Consider the following 20,114-nt stretch of genomic DNA (forward strand, 5'->3'; position numbering starts at 1 on the left):
AGTTTAACAGACTGGTCGCTTTTCCCCGAGATTCTTATAATCAGGAATATACAGGAATGTTGGCCATGTGATCAGGAGTCCAGTCAGTGCAGAGCAGCACAGCCCAACAGAGATGAAATCTCTCACACCACATTCCAGCTACTTTGGGCCAACTTGTTAAATCACTGACACCTCATAACAAAATTATTCACCATGCAGCTGACTGCTCTTGTGCTTGAAATGAAGTGACTATGGTTCAGTGACCTTCCAATTCTCCAGATATTTATGCCATTTATTTGCTTGTTGACTTCAACAACATTTACAGAATTGACTGGGCAAAGTTTCTCTGAAAAGCCTCTCCATTGCAACTCATGATGAAATTGATCAAATAGCATGAGTATGAATTACGGTTTGTCAGGTGTGTCCCCAGTGACATGGGAAACAAGATTGGCAAGGGCGTCTCTGATTTCTGAGTGGTATGCAGAGATTTTTAAAACAGAATGTCATGATGCACATAAAACATATTATCAAGATTACTCAAAATTACTCAATCTATCCAGCACTTGTTGAGAATTCACCCTCCAGTCCCTGGACTTCTCCAAGGTATCTTTAACAGCCAATACAGCGGAGTGTGCTTGGAAGCTTCATACTGGGGTTTTGAATTATGTCATGAGAAGAGAAAGAGGGAAGGGCGCCCAGTGAAATCTCTGTCACAGGATATTTAGTCAACTCCATGTTTTAAATGTAACAATATGTGCCTTTTGCACTATATTGTCTGAGGTATTCACCCATGTTTAATGGAACCAGGATCTTTCCTTCCAAATTGACATGAATAGCACTTTCCAAAGGTATTTTTACTATTGCCTCAAGGGATTTTCACTTCATTGAGAGGGCATAGTTTTAATTTATGGTTTAAAATACAGTATGCATGGCAAGCACCAAATTCACCTCGAGGGTCTGAAGAAAAGTGTCTTGCTTTTGTCTTTGTCATACCCAGTGGTAACGTCTATAAACTTAAATTTTTAAATTATGCCAACCAGGCAAAAGTTGTGGAATAATTTGATAAATCATTTAGCATATTATTTTATATCACACTGGGATTTTTAAGATCCCTACGTTTAGCTATCTAATTTAATTGCTACCAAAGACACATATAAACAAGTTCAACCAGAAATGCTTGATGATCTGAGCATGAGAAAATCTTAGTTTCAGCTCTGCTACAAGTTAAAGGCAATGTTCACTGTGTAAGACTCCTCAAATCCATCAGAAACACTGCTAGGAGACTGTCTTTTAATGGCAAATACTCAATTCTATCTAGAGAGAAATCAGTTAGCTCCCTGGGTGAGGAAAGCACGTTCTCTTGAGGGTGGGAAAGTTGTGATTCCAGAAGAGCAGTGAAGTTCACCAGAAACAGGTGGCCAGCTGCAGAGTAGCTGGAACCGGGCAAGTCCCATCTGAGACCCGTGTGACTTCTGCTCTGACTGGGCAGAGCTTGAAAAGGAAGATCAATATGAGGGGTGTTGGATGCTCTTCAGGGACAAAGTGACACACACACTGAAGGCCACAAACAGCAAACACAGTGTACACTTAAGGTCTGTGTCTCCAGTTAGTGATGCTAAGACATTTGATGTCAGTCTGCAACTTGTCAGCACCGTTAAGAACAGGAATGATAAGTTACACACAGATGTACAAGGCACTCACGTGGCAAATGACGGAGCACGACATTGCATTTACAGATTCTAGGAAATTTGAGACTAAAACGTCACAACTGACAACCCTGAATTTTCAAAGAGCTGTGAAGGGGACACAGAATATGTGTAGATCTGGTTGACAAGGATGGATTTTTAATTCTTCAGATAACTGCTTCTTCAGAGGAAGTTATCTTGGAAATCACTAGAAAGATCTTTACAATAAACAACAGATGGCTTCTGGGTATTCATGACCTAGAGGCCCCAAGGCCGCAAGGCAAGAAGAATCTGCTGAAGTGACAGGGTCAATGTTCACAAGACTGACAGTAGTTGTTCTCCTTGCAGTGTTTTCTGACGAGCTTTCAGAGCAACAGGACAGTGAACCTTGTACAGGGATAAGTTGTTAGCGGTAAAAAGGGCATGCGATCTCCAGACCCATGGAGAGAGGTCATCCTTTCCCTTGCAGCTGTGGAAATGTCTTTTTCTCTTAGGAGTCAGAATATTGGAATAGAAGAGTAGGGTGCATTCAAGACAATTGGAAAGTTTATAGAAATTTTGAGGGAGCTCCCTTATTCAAATAGGGTACCCAAACTAATGAACAAGATGAGGCCACTCACTCTGAATGGTCACATTAAAGACCCAAGTCTTCCATAAGGCAAACAATTGCCTTGGAGAGTACAAAGATGAAAAAAAAAACCGTTAGAGCAGTTTGGCCAATACCCTTCTTCATATGCCTGCAAATGTGTGTCAGATTGTTCAATGATTGTCACCTTTGCTCTTCCAAATACAGATTTAAAGATTCTCTCACCTTCTTTCAATAAATCTGGAGTTAGAAAAATGTGCACTCAGGAAAAGATGGGTTAAAAGATGGCTTCTGTTTATCCTAGGCTGTCATTAATCATGATCGATAGCTAGGGGTGACCTTGAACTTCTGATATTCTGCTATTTGAATGCCTGGTCAGAAGTGTGTGTCTCTCACTCTTGCTTTATTTAGCCTGGTGATGGAACTCAGGACATCAGGCATGCAAGAAAAGCTACCCCAGCTCTCCCACATCCCAGCCAAGACACATTCTGTACAGAGGAACCACCGGGTTAGCTTCTTGTTTGACTCAGGTATTACTGGGCAGCATTAGCCTCAGGAAGGAAATTGAATGTTTTGCTAAACTTTGGTCTGCAAATTAAACAGAATTTCGCGTTCTTGTCTCCTGATCCCAAACTACCCAATGGTCAAAGGGACACAGCACCACATTCTACAAAAATGTCCCAAGAAACACTGTAATATGTTTACTCGGGAAAGTGCAGCCCAGAAGAGGCATCTGTTTCTCAATGAGGTCATGGTTTTCGTTTACCTAATTTTCCAGCTGGGATTATGGAGGTGCAAGAAGGTCTGGCCAGGGATTGAAAAGTGAGTCAGCAGCTCACAGGGGATCAGAATCTAGAACCACCAAAGAGAAGACTCACGACTTCTAATAATTGGGTGGGACACACTCTTCTTAACATAATCCTTTATGTAGAGGTGATAACATGTGGAAACTTTTGTCTCAAAAACATTGAGGAAAAAATGTTTAATGTGATATTGAGTATATAATTTAGGAAACAAAAAAATGAACTCTTTCACATTATGATGAACTATCTTTTAAATCAATTTCATACCGAACAGTCTGTAAAGCCCCAGTGTACAGTATTATTAAAGTCTTGGGCTCTGGAATCAGATAGGTTGCAGTGGAATGCGACCCTTGGAATAGTATGGATCTTAGACAAATCTTGAAATGTTTTTGTATGTTAGCTTCCTCCTTTTTGGGTTCCTCATGATAGTATTTACTTCATGGTGTATACCCAAGTGCATGTTTATGTGTTATGTGTACATATGTATATGCACGTGTTTGTGTGCATGTACGCAGGTAGGCATGTACCTGTGAAGGACTGGAGGAGAACCTGAGCTGTTTGTCCAGCACAATCTACAATCTACCTTTTGTTTTCTTCATATTTGTACTGTCATTGGCCTGGAAAAGTCTAAGTGCACTAGGTTAACGAGCCACTAAGTGCCAGGAATAACTGCTTCACCAGCACCGGGACTGCAAGTATGCCCAACTATGGCTTTGGATTTGTATCTTGCTCTAATGTAAATTATGGGGACTGAACTCATGTCTTTTTGTTTCCCAACAAGCTCTCTCTAGCCGCTAGCATTTGTAATAAATATTAATGCCACTGAATACCTAGAATTGAGAAAGAACCATTTTCTAATTTGAAAAGGGAAACAAACCACAGATTACAAGTTCAATCCTTTTTTAATGTCATGTCCAACTTGCTGGTGTCAACCTGTGTGGCAAAAAATTCAATAGAGAAACGTGGATTGGGATTAAATTTAGTTTTAAAGTCATAATAAACACTAAATCTCACAGTGCTATGGGACATGTAACCCATACCTTTGATTGCCTTTCATCCCTGGTCCAAGAAAGACATGGTGTGGTACTGGTTCAAGTTTGACAGGAAATATGCCTAGTTTGCGTTGATTAAAATGACAGGTCTGAAGATAAATAACAATTCCAGCTCCCTTCTCATTTTATATCTTACTTGCATTGCCAATGTGAACACCCAAATCCATGGACTTGCCTTTGGTCTACCAAATTTTCTTTTTTGGCGGGGAGGGGGAGGGACCTCTGCAGTTTTTCCAAACATAGGCTTGTTTAATCTAATCATCTATGGGGCAGAGTCACATACTGACGTGCACAACCAGACAGACCTCTAACCACAGCAAAGCGCAGGCAGCCTCCCGCTGTGTCTCAACCACTTCCTAAGTCTGGCTGAGGAATTGGTCCTGCTCTTTAAAGTTGCCTGGCTTTAACATAGGAAACACATTGCAGTCTTTCTTGGTGGAGAAACTCACTTAGCACATTTTATAATTAACTACCATAACACAAACCTTTCGAGTGCTGGGAAATTATGGATTTCATTAATCTGAATAAAATCCTATTGTTCCCCTTAGTATATTAGAAGCTGGCTCAACATCAATAAAATGGTTGTTTTTAATGAGCATGTGTGCAGCAGGTGAAATATTTATTATTACAAGTCTACAATAAAAGTTTGACAAGTTAAAAAATATAAACTTAGAATGTAAACTTACATCAACTTGAAAACTTTCTGCTGTTCTCCTTCGGGTTGTAAAATAGCTGTGAACACATTCCTGCCTCCACCCCAAAGCACATGGATGGTTTGAAGCAACGTTTTGAAATGTTCTAGCAATTGAGTCTGTGTTCACTGTGCATAGTGAACACATAGAAAGCAGGAGGCGAGTTAGAAACGTCTGTGGGTCTAGCACATATTGGTGTACATTGCTCCTGCAGGAGTCTGTACTGCCATTAGGCGACTACCTACGCTTAGCATTTCACACTTCAGTGTTCATTTGATTTTGAGTTAGAAAGGATTATCAGGCTGACAGGAGAGCTCCAGTTAACACACAGTACTCACAAGGGGAACTGTTCAAAATGGGTAATCTAATCCATGCTGTCCCACAGCCTACAATTTAATGTCATTTATCATCTCTCTCTCTCTCTCTCTCTCTCTCACACACACACACACTCACTCTCTCACTCTCTCACTCTTTCTCACTTTCTCTTCCTTCCTTGCTTCATCCTCTACTTCCCTCCCATTCTCCCTCTCTCCTACTCCCCTTCTCTTCTGCTCTCTCTCTCTTCTTCCTTATTTTTCCTTCTTTCTTTCCTTCCTTCCATTTTTCCTCCTTTACTTCTCTCTCCCTCCTTCCCTTCTCTCTCTTTGTCTCTCTCTTCCTTACTGCATTCCCTCCTGCCCTCCCACTCTTTTCTTCTACTTCCCTCTCTTTCTTTATCTATTTTTATTCCTTCCTTCCTTTCCTTTTCTCGTTCTCTTCTTTCTTTTCCCTCCTCCCTCTCTTCCTCTTCCTCCTCTCCCTCCCTCCTTCCTCTCTCTCTTTCTTTCTTCCTTCTTTTCTTTCTTTCTTTCTTTCTTTCTTTCTTTCTTTCTTTCTTTCTTTCTTTCTTTCAGATAGAGTCTCACTATGTAGCACAGGCTAGCTTGAAACTCATGATCCTTCTGTTTGGGTCTGCCCAGTCCTGGCGTTTTCAGTGAGCCATCATCCCCACCTTTGTTTCTGTTTATCGTATGTGTTAATTTTCAATATAAGAGATTTTTAAATTGGGGAGTAAGGGGCCTGGAGGAGGATACCTTGCTTTCTGCGTGCATAATATAAACTTCACCATATATTTGAAGCCACTGTATATAGCAGGAGGAACCTTTGGACACTGCTTGAAACCCTGTTTCAGTTAATAGAAGCCATCCCTAATCAAATATACTCATTCTTATAGAATAAAAAAAGCAGAGTAGGGCTGGAGAGATGGCTCAGCCGTTAAAGGCTAGGCTCACAACCAAAAAAGCAGAGTAGGCAATCTATGACCGAATCCTGGATAGTTCGCCCCAGCTTGTGTTTTGAGTGCAGGAACAACTTGACTATTTGTGTCGAGTAAATGAAACTGCACATTTTGGAATGAGACTCAAGAAGATTCTAAATACTTGAGAGCCAAAGCTTCAAAATGTTCCTTTTTATAGCTTTAGAGATAGTATATATAATTTACAAATCTAAAAATGTAGCAAATACATAATAAAAGAGAAAGAAAGAAGTCCAATAAGAATACGATAGAAATGAAATTCAATTCAGGTTGGCTTACGTGGAATTGACCGTTCATGTAACTGATAAAATTAAAGACTTTGAACAGATCAATGAGTTAAGGTCAAGGTGTTAGAGAGACAAGACTCTGATCATCCAAAGAAAATATTAGGCATGATAATCTTTAGTAAAAACTTAGGACTCACATTTTATATCACATATTCATAATACTTAGGCAAAATTAAAATAAGAAAGCATTCAAAATGAGGTTAATAACGTTTTTTTTTATGAAAAGGAATCAAATCCATCTTCTTTTATCTTTGACCTTTAAGTGTCTCTTTAGGCTGTTTGCAATACACAGACGAAAATTAAGCACCCAATATTTGACTGGAAAATAAATCATAGAAGGTTTTACAAAGAAGTAAAGTGAGATAATTTAATCAAGAAATCCAAGGAGCCACCAGGATGTAATCATATGCAGAGACCCTTGTTTGAATCTGTATATAGGAGTTCACTATTCCCCCACGTTGTCCTTCTTTCTATGTCCAATTGCCTTGTCCTGCCTGTGAGTATCTGGATCCATACCTCTCACTGCTTTAGCCCGTGCAACCCAGAGTTCATGTTGAAAATTGAGGAGGACTTGGAAAGTCACCTTGCTAGATTTAACCTCTCTGGTCTAGGTGGTGTGACATAAGAGTCAAGATATAAAGAGGCTGTGTATAGAGCTCAGCTTTTCTCTTGTAAGGAAAACTGTCAACGCTGTCACTGTATGTAAAGGTCACCACAGGAGAGCAGTAGCAAGAATGTGTGATTTACAGTGTCTGGTTATTAGGTTGCCCACTATATAGGGACAACACAGACTGTCAGGGTGTCTAGACGACCTGGGTAAAATTCAAGAGGGAACTGGAAAGGACTCAGCACCTTGGTTTAAGGGAAAGATGATCCAAAATGTTTCAGGCTGAATTTACATCAATGATGCTGTCGAATGGGTATTTACACAGTGGTTTTATATTTGATTCAATGACAAGTATCAGTACAATAATGTCCTGATTAATACTTGAAATATAATAGTTGAAATGCAGCTACCTACTTCTGTTCATTGCTATCATATTTGGATTTACAAAATTGTCCCTTTAACTAGACATTATTCTCTGCCTTAAATATGATTACAAATTGGCACCTTGTGAAAATATAGAGGCTACTAGAAATGTGAGGCAGACATTTTAATTTCTACTTAATAGTTAAATTAACTTTAACAAGCTAAATCTTTTGAATAAAAATACAAAAAAATCTAAATTTAGTAATGATTAAATGATCTTGTGGCAGAAATGAAGATGCAAAGAGGTTATGCATTGATCAAGAAAGGAAAGATATTTAAATATGAAAATATGTAGGTGTGAATATAAGTGATATCCATTATCTACACTCCACCCAATCTGGCTTCTCCATGTAAAAGGTAGTGCTATTCCTATAGTTCAGAAAAGAAGATGGGGTCTCACAGAGTTTCCTAACAGAATGGGAAACAATTCCAGTGAGATGCGAACTTGCATGTGTTATGTCCTAAGTACTAAATCAGTTTTCCATCGACCAGTCTTCTAGGTCATTGGTTAGGAGGCCCCCTTTCCTTATCCCAGAGACACAGTTTAACTGTTTACCTCTGCCCCTAGCTCATAGTTGTAGGATTTAGAGGCCTTCGGTTAATTGAATGTGTGACATTATAAAGTAAACTCTGTGGAGAGTCTGCTTGATTTCATCTGCCTCACCACTGGGAAGGAGGCTGGGATATTTACCAGGAGCCACTTATTCTCTGTGACAGGAACCTACTAGTATCACTCATGATGGGGCAAACATGTTAAATTCCTGTGCAAACTGATTATCCTTGGGTGAGTCAACACTGTCATGAATAAGGGACGCCTCTGCACCCCACAGGCGACTGTGACAAATTCTGTCTAGAAGTCACTTAGGGATGCATAAAAAGAGAGAGAAAAAAAGACAGTAGCAAATTTCCCTTTAACTTTTAAGTGATACCGTCAAAAAGGAAACGTCTACCCTGGTGCTGACTTCGCCTTCCTTTCCCTGCGTCAGTTAACCCTGAGAGTTCAAATATAAACAAATGTAATCCCCAGTGGTACGTCTGAACCAGAAGAAATCTGGAATTAATCGCCAAGTAGTTTGGGTCCTGTTGCAGCTGTTACAAGTGTTTGATTTGGCGAGGGAAGAGAAAAGGCGCTGCATACCAATTTCGTGAGCCACAGTGAAAGCTGCATGGAGGCCATCATCTTCAATCACAGCGCAGCTGCGCTCCGGAGAACATATGGTCCCAACGTCTGCCATTCCCAGGGTGTCACATGAATGATGCCCACATAAATCCTGCCCGGGAGAAAGAAAGAAATCATTAAAATCAATTTACATCCAGAAGGAGCCACCATGGACAGCCACTTGCTCACCCCAAATCGCAAGACTGGGATATGTTTACGGTGTCACCTGCTCAGCACTGGAAGCCTTCCAAAGACAAATTCAAAGCAGGAACTCTTCTGAGCTACTTTGTAACCCAGAAGCACAGGAGGATAAAGACATTCAGTGACATTTTAAAAGAAGCCACCATTTCAGCCTGCTCATTACCATCCAAGCTCTACATCTGAAACAAAGCCGTAGTGACTACACAAATGTCAAGCGTTACATGTGTTCGATATAGGAACACCTAATATTCTGAGCCAAATCGGGCTGAACTTCTTGGAAGAGAGGCCTAATAATTTGTTTTCTGTTAGAGTCAAACTATAACCACCCTTTGTGATAGAACATACATTACCAAGACATTTGTGTTTATATTTATATTTGTGTGTATACATATATTCAGGAATTGATGCAAGAAACAAACTACACTTGAATCTATGTGTAAAATTAGATAGAAAAATCAAATTTTATGTGTCTATTATTGCTTAAAAGTAATTTGTCAACTTCCAAATTGAATTATAGTTTCATATGCTGTGTCTTCAGAAATGTATGAAGGGGCACCCATAGCTTTTTAATCATTTCAATCTATTGGGATATAGAGGACAACTTGTGGTAGTCAGATTTCCATTCCCACCACATCAGTCCCGGGAATCAAACTCAGTTTGTCAAGATTGTTTTAACAACTGACCAATTTTGCTCATAGCTTTTAGTGAAGTTCACCTCAAGATGATCAGATATGAGAAAATATTTGTGATACAAGTATGTTTTTATAGGTAGATATTCACTTGATTCTTGAGAAATTCCAGAGCTTTTAGAGACTAGCAAAAGTAAAAATGATCATTTAAAGAATATAAATAAGACATCAAAGAAATGAAGCTTTAGAAAAGATAACAGAAGTTACAAATTTTGACATATTCAACTTGTGCTAGTAATGTTCTCTTCAAATGTTAATTTACTATCAATAAACATAAAAAATTCTTGTGCTTTCTTGTGAATTTCATTAAAAATCAACATGTATGTGTACAACTGAAGGAGCAATGTGGCATTCCAAAGTAGTCTATATGTTGAAAACCAACTTTGTGACAGGATTGAAAATATTTATTTGGGACACAAGTACTGTTCTATTATACCTGGCACAACATGTATCTTAGAGGGACTTCACTGATCTTTGCTTAACTAAGTGGAATGGTGAAATACAGTCAGACTCAATACAATGGTCCTCATAGATCTCTGTTTTGTGCCCATGGGCAGGACCACAGCAGCTTTCAGGCACACAGATACAAGATGGTATCCCTGTACATATAAAGTGTATGGACTCAGTGCCAACAAGTAGTCCTCACTCCTCTCTCTCTTTTGATTATAAATGTCCAACAAACTTGAGCAAGACTTAAAATCTCTCCCCAATTCTCTTTGGTGTTTTCAGGATCTTCTTTTGCTGTTTATATTGGTTTACAGCTGTGTTGAGCCTTGGTGAATCAAGACCTCATAGCAACAATAACCCCTTCAAGCTTCCTTGAGCATCCTTCCATGTCCATGAGATCCCAAATTACTGCTGTTACAAACAAGTTAGCATCTTTTAAAAATGAATCTTGTTATCTTGCCCAAAGCAATCTACAGATTCAATGCAATCCCCATCAATTCTTCTAACTCAAAGAATTCTCAATTCTTTAAAGAGTTAGAACAAGCAATTTGCAAATTCATTTGAAATAACAAAACACCCAGGATAGCTAAAACTATCCTTAACAATAAAAGAACTTCCGGGGGAATCACCATCCCTGACCTCAAGCTGTATTACAGAGCAATCGTGATAAAAACTGTATGACTTTAAAACAGAGACAGGCAGATAGATCAAGGGAATAGAATTGAAGACCTAGAAATGAACCCCCCCCCCACACATGGTCACTTGATCTCTGACAAAGGAGCTAAAACCATCCAATTGAAAAAAGATAGCATTTTCAGCAAATGGTGCTGATTCAACTGGCGGTCAGCATGTAGAAGAATGCAAATTGATCCATGCTTATTGCCCTGTAAGCTCACATCCAAGTGGATCAAGGACCTCCACATAAAACCAGATACACTCAAACTAATAGAAAAAAAAGTAGGGAAGAGCCTTAAACACATGGACACAGGAGAAAATTTTCCAGAACAGAAAACCAATGGCTTATGCAAATGGGATCTCATACAGTTGCAAAGCTTCCATAAGGCAAAGGACATTGTCATTAGGACAAAATGGCAATCAACAGATTGGGAAAAGATATTTACCAATCCTACATCTGATAGAGGGCTAATATCCAAAATATACAAAGAGCTCAAGCAGTTAGACTCCAGAGAATCAAATAACCCTATTGAAAATTGGGTACAGAACTAAACAAAAAATTCTCAGCTGAGGAAGATCAAATGGCTGAGAAGTACCTAAAGAAATATTCAGCATCCTTAGTCATCAGGGAAATGCAAATAAAAACAACCCTGAGATTCCACCTCACACCAGTAAGAATGGCTAAGATCAAAAACTCAGGTGACAACAGAGGCTTGTGAGGATGTGGAGAAAGAGGAACATTCCTCCATTGTTGGTGGGATTGCAAGCTGGTAAAATCACTCTGGAAATCAGTCTGGCGGCTCCTCAGAAAACTGGATATTCCATTACCTGAGGACTGAGCTATACCACTCCTGGGCATATACCCAAAAGATGCTCTAACATATAACAAGGACACATGCTCCACTATGTTCATTAGCAGCCTTATTTATAATAGCCAGAAGCTTGAAAGAACCCAGATGCCCTTCAACAGAGGAATGGATATAGAAAATGTGGTACATCTACACAATAGGTACTACTCACCTGTTAAAAACAATGACTTCATGAAATTCATAGGCAAATGGATAGAACTAGAAAGTGTCATCCTGTATGAGGTAAACGAATCACAAAACAAAAAACAAAAAACAAAGCAAAACAAAAAACAAAACAAAACAAACAAACAAAAAAACACTGGTATGTACTCACTGATAAGTGGATACCCCCAAAACTTGAATTGCCCAAGATACCCACAGACCACATGAAGCTCAAAAAGAAGACTGACCAAAGTGTGGATGCTTCAGTCCGTCTTAGAAGGGGGAACAAAAATATTCATAGGAGGAGATATGGAGACAAAGTTTGGAGCAGAGACGAAGAAATGGCCATTCAGAGCCCGCCTCACCTGGGAATCCAGCCATATACATACAGCCACCAAACCCAGACAATATTGCTGATGCCGAGAAGTGCATGCCGAGAGGAGCCTAATATAGCTGTCTCTTGAGAGGCTCTGCCAGAGCATGACAAACACAGAGAGAGGCGAATGCTAGCAGCCAACCATTGAACTGTGAAAGGGATCCCAATTGGGGGAGTTAGAGAAAGGATTGAAGGGGCTCAAGGGGATTGCAACCCCATAAGAACAACAATACCAATCAACCTGGGCTCCCAGGGACTAAACCACCATCCAAAGAGTACGCATGGACAGATCCATGGCTCCACCTGCATATGTAGCAGAGAATGGATTTGTTAGGCACCAAAGAGAGGAGAAGCGGTTGGTTCTGCCAAGGCTGGAACCCCCAGTGTAGGGGAATGTCAGGGTGGGGTGGCTGGAAGGGGTGGGTGGTTGGGTGGGGAAAGGGGATAATATTTGAAATGTAAATAAAAAATTTCCAATAAAAATTGTTATCAGCGAAAAGAAAGAAAGAAAGAACGGGAGGAAGGAAGGAAAGAAGGAAGGAAAGAAGGGAGGAAGAGAGAGAGAGAGAGAGAGAGAGAGAGAGAGAGAGAAAGTAGTACTTACAGGCTTTCAATTTGAGGAGATAGCAATTGAAAATTGATGAGCACACAGCCAGATAAGATTTGCTTAGCACGCAAAGAGCTCTCGGTTCAATCTTCCATAATCCCCTCCCCCAAATTATTAGTCAATAGGTTTGCCCAGTAGAAAATGTATATGAAGCTGTTCAAATGTTTTCAAAGGTTTATTACTTACTTAACATTCTTACGTTTGATAGCAAATTTATTTATTTACTTTTACTGTGTGTTGCGATGGATGCTGTTGTTTAGGATTGGAATAAATTTTTTTCTTATTAAAAATGAATCTTGAGTATATTTTTTCATAATAATTACTGTTTTTTGGGATCACTATATAGTATAATACATTTTTATCCTCCCTTTTCATCCTCTTAAACAATTTTAGGTTGAGATCCCAGGTCATAGTTGAACCCTTAGGCACAGTGGGTTGTCCAAGAACTGCCTTCCACTCCCTCTGTCATTAAGCAGCTTGGAGCTACTGTGAAAGAAAATGGCCTTCCTATTCTCAGTGGCATTGAAGCAGGAATCCTATTATCTCTCTTTACTCTAATCAATTGCTCATCAGGGGCCATCAACCCTCCTTGTTTTCCTTGAATTGGATTAAGTGCATCTGGCCTTTTGCCATGGAAACTGTGCATGTGACTAAATTATGAAGAGAAGCACTTGTTATTTTCCAACTACACTGATTAAGCCCCTTGACTAAATAACCACACCACTATAGGTGCACAGCCATAATTTTAAACTGGCAAACTTTCCATTTGCCTCACACAATTTCAAATGTTTTCAGTGCAGTTGTGGATCCACTCTCAAGACGTACAGTGAACATGTTGATATGGCAAGCCAATGTTCTTCTTACGGTATAAAAGAGTAGATATCAAATTATTGTTATTCAGCATATTGCGTTTCTTTATTTTCTGATGACTCTTCACAGCAGTAAGTTAGCTGTCAAGTTTATAGGGTTTTTGAAAATGCAGAGGATGGGTAGGAGTACTGTACGGATGACTATATATATATATATACATATATATATATATAATAGCAGGCATGCACATAATCTAGCATTGGAAGTAGGAGACACTAGAGAAGGCAGCTTAACATCAATGAAAAAGGCAAATGAATTAAAAGTGTTAACAAATGGTTTTCTTCTTATTCCATGTCCATCAGAAGGCAATATATATATAGATACAGTGATACAGTGGAAGACTAAGAAAAAAAAAGTGTCTGAAAAGTATGAGGAGAGTTAATTGTGGTCCCATGGTATGGTCTTGTCTGGGCCACAGAACAAAGACAGTGGATTTAATTCCAAGATAGATAGGAAGTAGTCTTCAGTACCAAAAAGTTTCCACAAGGAGGTCACTAGCCCTGTTACTGTCACAGAGACTATACATATGAGACACTTGTGATTTATCATGCCATTCGCAAGTATACCTTGGGCATATTTGTGGGTTTGGAGTTGCTGGAAGCCAGCAAATCATGCTGCCAAGAACATAAGTGCTTGCAAAGTAGCTTGGAAAGTGCCAGTGATCAGTACTAGGTGGAAAAAGGAACCACACACTAATTGGACAGTGATATCCAAGTAAAGAAAGTCACAGGACTGGAGAATTCCCAGTCTCCGTTGAGAGACTGCTCTGCCATGCAGCAAAATTATGTTGAGATAAGGAACTGGAGAAAACAAAAATCCTGATAAGGACAGATACTATTGCAAGGTATCAGTAGCAACCCCTCCAACTGAAGAAGAACACTTTATATAGTATTAGTTCCTGATGAGGACAACTGTAGTGTCCAAGACAAGGGTGAAACATCACAGCACGTGGAATGCCCACTCTTCTTTTCTCACAATTCCACTGGCAAGAGACTGGTGATGAAGGAATTAACACTAAATCTATAGTTTAATCACAAGTATTTCCTATGTGTGTATATTTACAGCTATATATACAGGCTTTCTGGTAGACTTTTGAACTCTTTGGTTAGCATGTATATATTAATGAATTTCATGTGACAACCTCACACATGTGTAGAGGAGGCATATAACAACTAAATTGTCCTTATCCATCATCATGCCACAACATGGATCTTATTCTTGATGCAAGTTTTTACTTTCTTTCTACTTACACTACGTTCTCTAAAAAAATTGTCCTGTTTTGTATTTAAATAGAGATTATATTAATTTGAAGTATTAAGCCAATCATTACAGTGACCTACATTACGTAGTCTCTAAGAAGGCACCTATACAACAAAATGATTCAGAATATAACAGTGTCCAAAGGAATTAGGGTCTAAAGAGCCCAAGTATATTCATCTATATAACAATAACTGTGTATCTACAACCAACCAGTTCTTATGTAAATCACTGCCGTTGCAGTGAGAGGTTCTAATACTGGTTCTTAAGACACATGATTAACTTTTAGTGAGTGAGCAAGACACAAGTTTGGAGGAGAAGCTAACAGACCAGCTGTGATGAACAGCTTGTAAATACAGAGAGGGGTGGATGATGGACCTTCCTTCAGGGAATCAGTAAAGGTTTTCACAGGATTAGAAACACCCAAACAATTAACAAACATTGAGACAAAGGCTCTTCCTCATTCATGCAAGGACACTGTCTAGCTTCACCTGTCCTGGTATTGACCTGAAACTTTCTGATATAATAGATGTCTTTATATGAACTCTCAAGTTAAGGTCAGGAAAGGTAAATACCTGAGTCTCAAGCTTTGGAACAGGGAAGCTAAATTTTAATGATAGATAAACATCCCTATACTCCACAGCATGAGATTGCTGAATCATGATCCCATTCTTGACGCCAATATCATTTTATGTGTTCCCAAATCTGTACTTAATTAAATGAACTTCTTTTCTTATAACAAATAAAAGGCAGCCATGGTGGTCTTCATGTGTTGGTATGTTGATGAAGCTATACAATTAGATGCATAGAAAAGAGACTAAATGCACCATGAAAGATGTTCTAGAAACCAAGAAAATGGATGTGAGAGAGATAAGAAAATTTCTCAAATAGTTTGCAAGCCCCCAACTCATAGACACATACATGTGGGCACCCCTTACACACAGACACACCATATGAGCAACATTTAACTATTTAAGTTATGATAGCTACCCTCTATTTCTCCTGCTTTTAAATATCTCTTTCCACCTGAACTACCATGTGAGATCTCCAAATGATCCTTTCGCCATCTGAAATTTCCATATCTACATGCTGGGACCCATTCGTTTCTTAGAGTATGGGTCATCTAAGAGATCTTTGTTTCTCTGTATTGGTCACAGCTTGGCATTCAAAACTCTGCACAACGTAGTTGAACCTCCTTCACATCCCAGTGTCCCATCCTGGCTACCATTTCCTGCATAGAACATTTGTATTTGTTCATCAAGGAACAAGCTAGAAAAGAGTAACTTTATCCATTTTCGTCTATTTTTCTCAAACTGTTCTTGTTCCACACTTTTCAATTCCTAATGCCACTCTCATCTGTAAACTTCCCTAATGTTCTTTCCATTGGTTTCCACTGTCATTAGTTCCCACCATAAAATGTACAATGATGCTATATCCTGAGCTGTATTCTCCTTGTGTTGATCAAGCTAATCCCCAGTAGTCCAGTGTGACTGCATTTGGAGAAAGAATCTATAAGAAAGAATACAACTTTAAAAGAGTAGAATTCAACTTAGATGAGACATTTTCGGACATCTTCCCTCCTCAATTTTTCCATTTCTGTTAGTTTCCTCTTTTTCCTCTGCCCCATCCATACACCTCTCTTGGACAAACATACAGAGTGATGAAAGGACACATAAACACACAGCAAGAAGATGGACTCCTACTAACCAGGAAGAGCTATCTCCTCAGAAGGTACACCAGGTTGAACTTTGATCTTAAACTTTCCAGTTTCCAGAACCGAGTGAGAATTTCTGTTTTAGATATGCTGCTCCAATGCTAATGTATTGTTGTAGCACTATCAATCAACACACACACCAGATGGTGTTTTTTTTTTTAAGTAATCTGGTTGTTACTTCTTTCTCTACTAAATTAGTAATCATTCAGCTTTTCTGCTCTGTCTTCTTATAGCACCTCTCTATACCGCACCAACTGTCCACACTGCCTCTAGTCATAGTACATGGCTTTGGGTGTATCTGCTATATGTCCTCCATATGGGTCTGGCTAGCATTGCCTTCTATAAAACTGGGGTCTACAACCTCAGCTCTGTCCAGGACAACAAAATCTTCTAAAAGTCATAATGGTATAGCCACTCAATATCAATGTTGTATATTTTCTGGAATAGTTTTTTTTTAAAGGTGACTTTTTAAACCTCTCTCTCTCTCTCTCTCTCTCTCTCTCTCTCTCTCTCTCTCTGGCTTTAAAGACAATTGCTAAGTATTTAAATAAATTAATCACATCACGTTTGGAAGTCCACTGGCAGGGTTATGTCCTCAGATTATCTGTGTTTTCTTGCAAATATGTTTTTTAGGCAAAAGAAAACAATGTGATGGTTGCTGATTCCTCAGTTAATTAAGGATAAAATGATTCATACTATAGATACTAGTTAAGAAATGCACAATAATAGTTAGTTGAATCCAAATGAGATCAACCCATTCTTTAACAGTGCAATTATACATTTGCAATGAGACCTTATAAAGCCACCTAGGAAGAATCATCAGGTTTCTACTGTTCCCTGTCACAGACTTTGTTTTTCCTTGCTGGGAGTCTTTATTCGTTTTCCTGATATAAGAGTGATTAAGTCATGGATTGCTTCCTCTGCTGGTGGTTAGCCTACTGACAGCAACCTAATGTTTCTCCCCTCATCGCCTTCTATCTTGGTGCCTTCTTCTAACCTCTTCACAGAAGGTGGGCACATGCAAGGTGCCTACTCTGCCACAAGCATCATTGTCTTGTTGTATAGTATTATTTTACAGTCAAGGTTTTTCACAATATTTCTCATATTTTTTTAAAATACGTGATCATCTAGACTTGTCTACTCTGTGGCCACTCTTCCCATTTCTGGATTAGCCTCATTAAATGTTGATCTGTAGCTGTGATTCTTCAACAGTGGTTGCTGTAGGTTTGAAGTAGATTCAAATTCAAATATGTAACTGAATTAGTTGGTTCAGTGAGCAAACCAAGGACAAATAGTGCAATCCTCTCCCTTTTCTAAGGTTTTTGACTTCTAGTGTCTATTTCATGCCAAAACTAAAAGGGAACTAAAGAGTAGAGGAGAAGCGTCTGCATACTGAATCAGGCATCCTAAGGAGAGAGAGAGTCCAGGCAGAGCACAATGGCTCATTAAAGTGCACTTTAGTAGTCAATGAAACTTAATGGATCTTTTATTCAATAGTCTTTTAGCTGGTCCATAGTCACCCCAATGTTTTCAGTCCATGCAGTAGTGAAAGGTTCATTGTTGTTGGTCAGATGTAGGGGGAGGGATGTGAAAGGATTTCTGATTTTGAAATTAATCAGGAAGATTATTTTCTAAAGAGGAGTAAATGATTTTGGAACATAAGCTTAGGACTGTCTTTTAAAACATATTTTACAATAAGGGTGAGAGTCAGAATGAGGAGAGAACTCTGGGAAGCGATGGAGTAAACCTTTAGGGACTAGATTTCTAATGTCTGGTGGGAGACATAGTATGAATTTCAGCAGCAATGCCATTCACATAGAAGTGGCTTTGTGACAGAAAAATGATAGGTGCTGTTTCTATACTTAGAACACTATTGAGGGTTGGTGCACAGCCCTGAGAGCTAAGTGTGCTAGCTTGATAGCTGAAATATTAACACTCTTCTGCTGACTCCTAGACACAAGGCTCAAGGTGTTACTGGCTAGTAAACAGGAGTGGAAAGCACTTCCTCACACATTTGCTTCATGCCTGAAAAACAAGCAATTTAGCAGAAGACATCTGGACACAAAATTTGAGCAGAACTCAGAGCCCATCAAAACATGGATGTGACGGTCGAGCGTCTCGCTGCTAAGCAACACACATCTCACATTCAAAACAGAGTTGTAAAAATGGACTGCTGGTGCCAACTCTGGGTATTTCTCATTGAAAAGAAATAACTGTGGAAGTTATTTCTTTCATATGGCCAGCCTGACAATACCTAACTTGCATGGACAGAGGAGTCCCCGTCTTCCCTCTTCTAGACTTTTTGGTTTCCATTTTTCGAAACATTAGATAGAGATTAACTGCACATGTGGAATACTTTCAGATGAACATTGCCGAGTACTGAAATGCTCACACAAGCTACCTAATAGTCCTCTTTTAAATTAGAATAATGTATTCATATTCTAAGTGTTCTTCAAAAATTCAATTTTTTTGTGATGTTAGATGAACTTATTAGAGATCAACCACCATCCAAATGGTATTTGCTTTTTTTAGGTATCCTTTTGCTTGACAAGGAGGAAAAAGAGGATTAAAGTAAAATATTCCCCATGTGCAAACCAGCTTGGAAATGTTGTGGCAATTCTTAGTAACCTTAAGTTAGGGCTGGCAAGGTGGCTGTCTCAGAGGGTAAAAGCACGTGCTTACAGAGCCCGAGAACCTCAGTTTGATTCCTGAGACCCACGTGGAGGAAAAGAATCAATTCCCAAGTGTTCTCCATTTTGACCTGTTTGCAAGCTTTGGCATATGCCCTCTCCCATTAATAGAATGTAATTAAGATTTTTTTTAATTAAAAAGAAGTTAGAGGTTGAATTTACTTCTACCTTACTTTTTCTCTAGTTAAAATGTTGTGGTGCATTTCCGAGACTGGGAAACAATGATTGTCAATTACCCAAGTACAAAAATCTTCCCAGCAAAAGTGGTAGATATCACTTAGAATCATGGGCTGGTTTCCTTTTAGCTGGGGGGAAAGTATGTGGAAAAGAGCAAATGGTGAGAAGTCTTCCAGTTAATTTTAGAATTATGCACTACAATTTTGTATTAAACTGAAAGAAAATTATTACAGTGACTGCCTTTTGGTGTGGTCTGTCTACAAAAGTATTTTTTCCTCTTTCTTTAGGGAACCTCCTTCTGCAAACTCTCCAAGCCTCCTTCTTGGCAGGCAGTCATTATATAGCAACACAAGGAAATCCAGACATGGAAAGTTGCTTATGAAAGAAAGAAAAAAAGACTTGGAATTCAAGTGAGAAAGGGCTAGTTTTACAGAAGAACTTCTCAGGGCAGCCTACAAAATGACTGTTGCATCATTTCAAAAGCCAATGCAAGGCAGAGGTATTAAAGGACGGCTTCCAGATCATCTCTTAATAAAATGAAAGACTTTTCACAGCACACAAAAGCTGTGATGCCTACTTCTCCCCTGGACACTGCTTCTGGTGTCTTTGTTGGTGGGTTACAATTACATCCACCTCATGAATAGCAAATGTTTCTCTCATCTGACTTTGTCAACACTTTTTTTCTTCATAGCATGGATACCTTATTAAAAATAGAAAATTTAGGTTGGGAAGCTTTGGTACCCTGAAACTCCTATAGCCTGCCATTGAATTATCTATCCTTCCTCTTTGGTAACAGTTTGCAACTGTACACAGTAAGAGTTTGTTGTTACTTAA

At 39.1% G+C, this 20,114-nt stretch overlaps 1 protein-coding gene across 1 annotated transcript in view; it reads right to left on the bottom strand.

The window, feature by feature from the left end:
• Positions 1-20,114, bottom strand: part of Adamts5 (ADAM metallopeptidase with thrombospondin type 1 motif, 5) — a 46,572-nt gene that overhangs the window by 23,615 nt on the left and 2,843 nt on the right. Inside the window, exon 2 of the mRNA NM_198761.2 lies at positions 8,547-8,679. Coding sequence (NP_942056.2) covers positions 8,547-8,679 — 133 coding nt within the window. The remainder of the gene's footprint in view (positions 1-8,546; positions 8,680-20,114) is intronic.

Source organism: Rattus norvegicus, chromosome 11 (assembly GCF_036323735.1).
Source record: "Rattus norvegicus strain BN/NHsdMcwi chromosome 11, GRCr8, whole genome shotgun sequence".
NCBI lineage: Eukaryota > Metazoa > Chordata > Mammalia > Rodentia > Muridae > Rattus > Rattus norvegicus.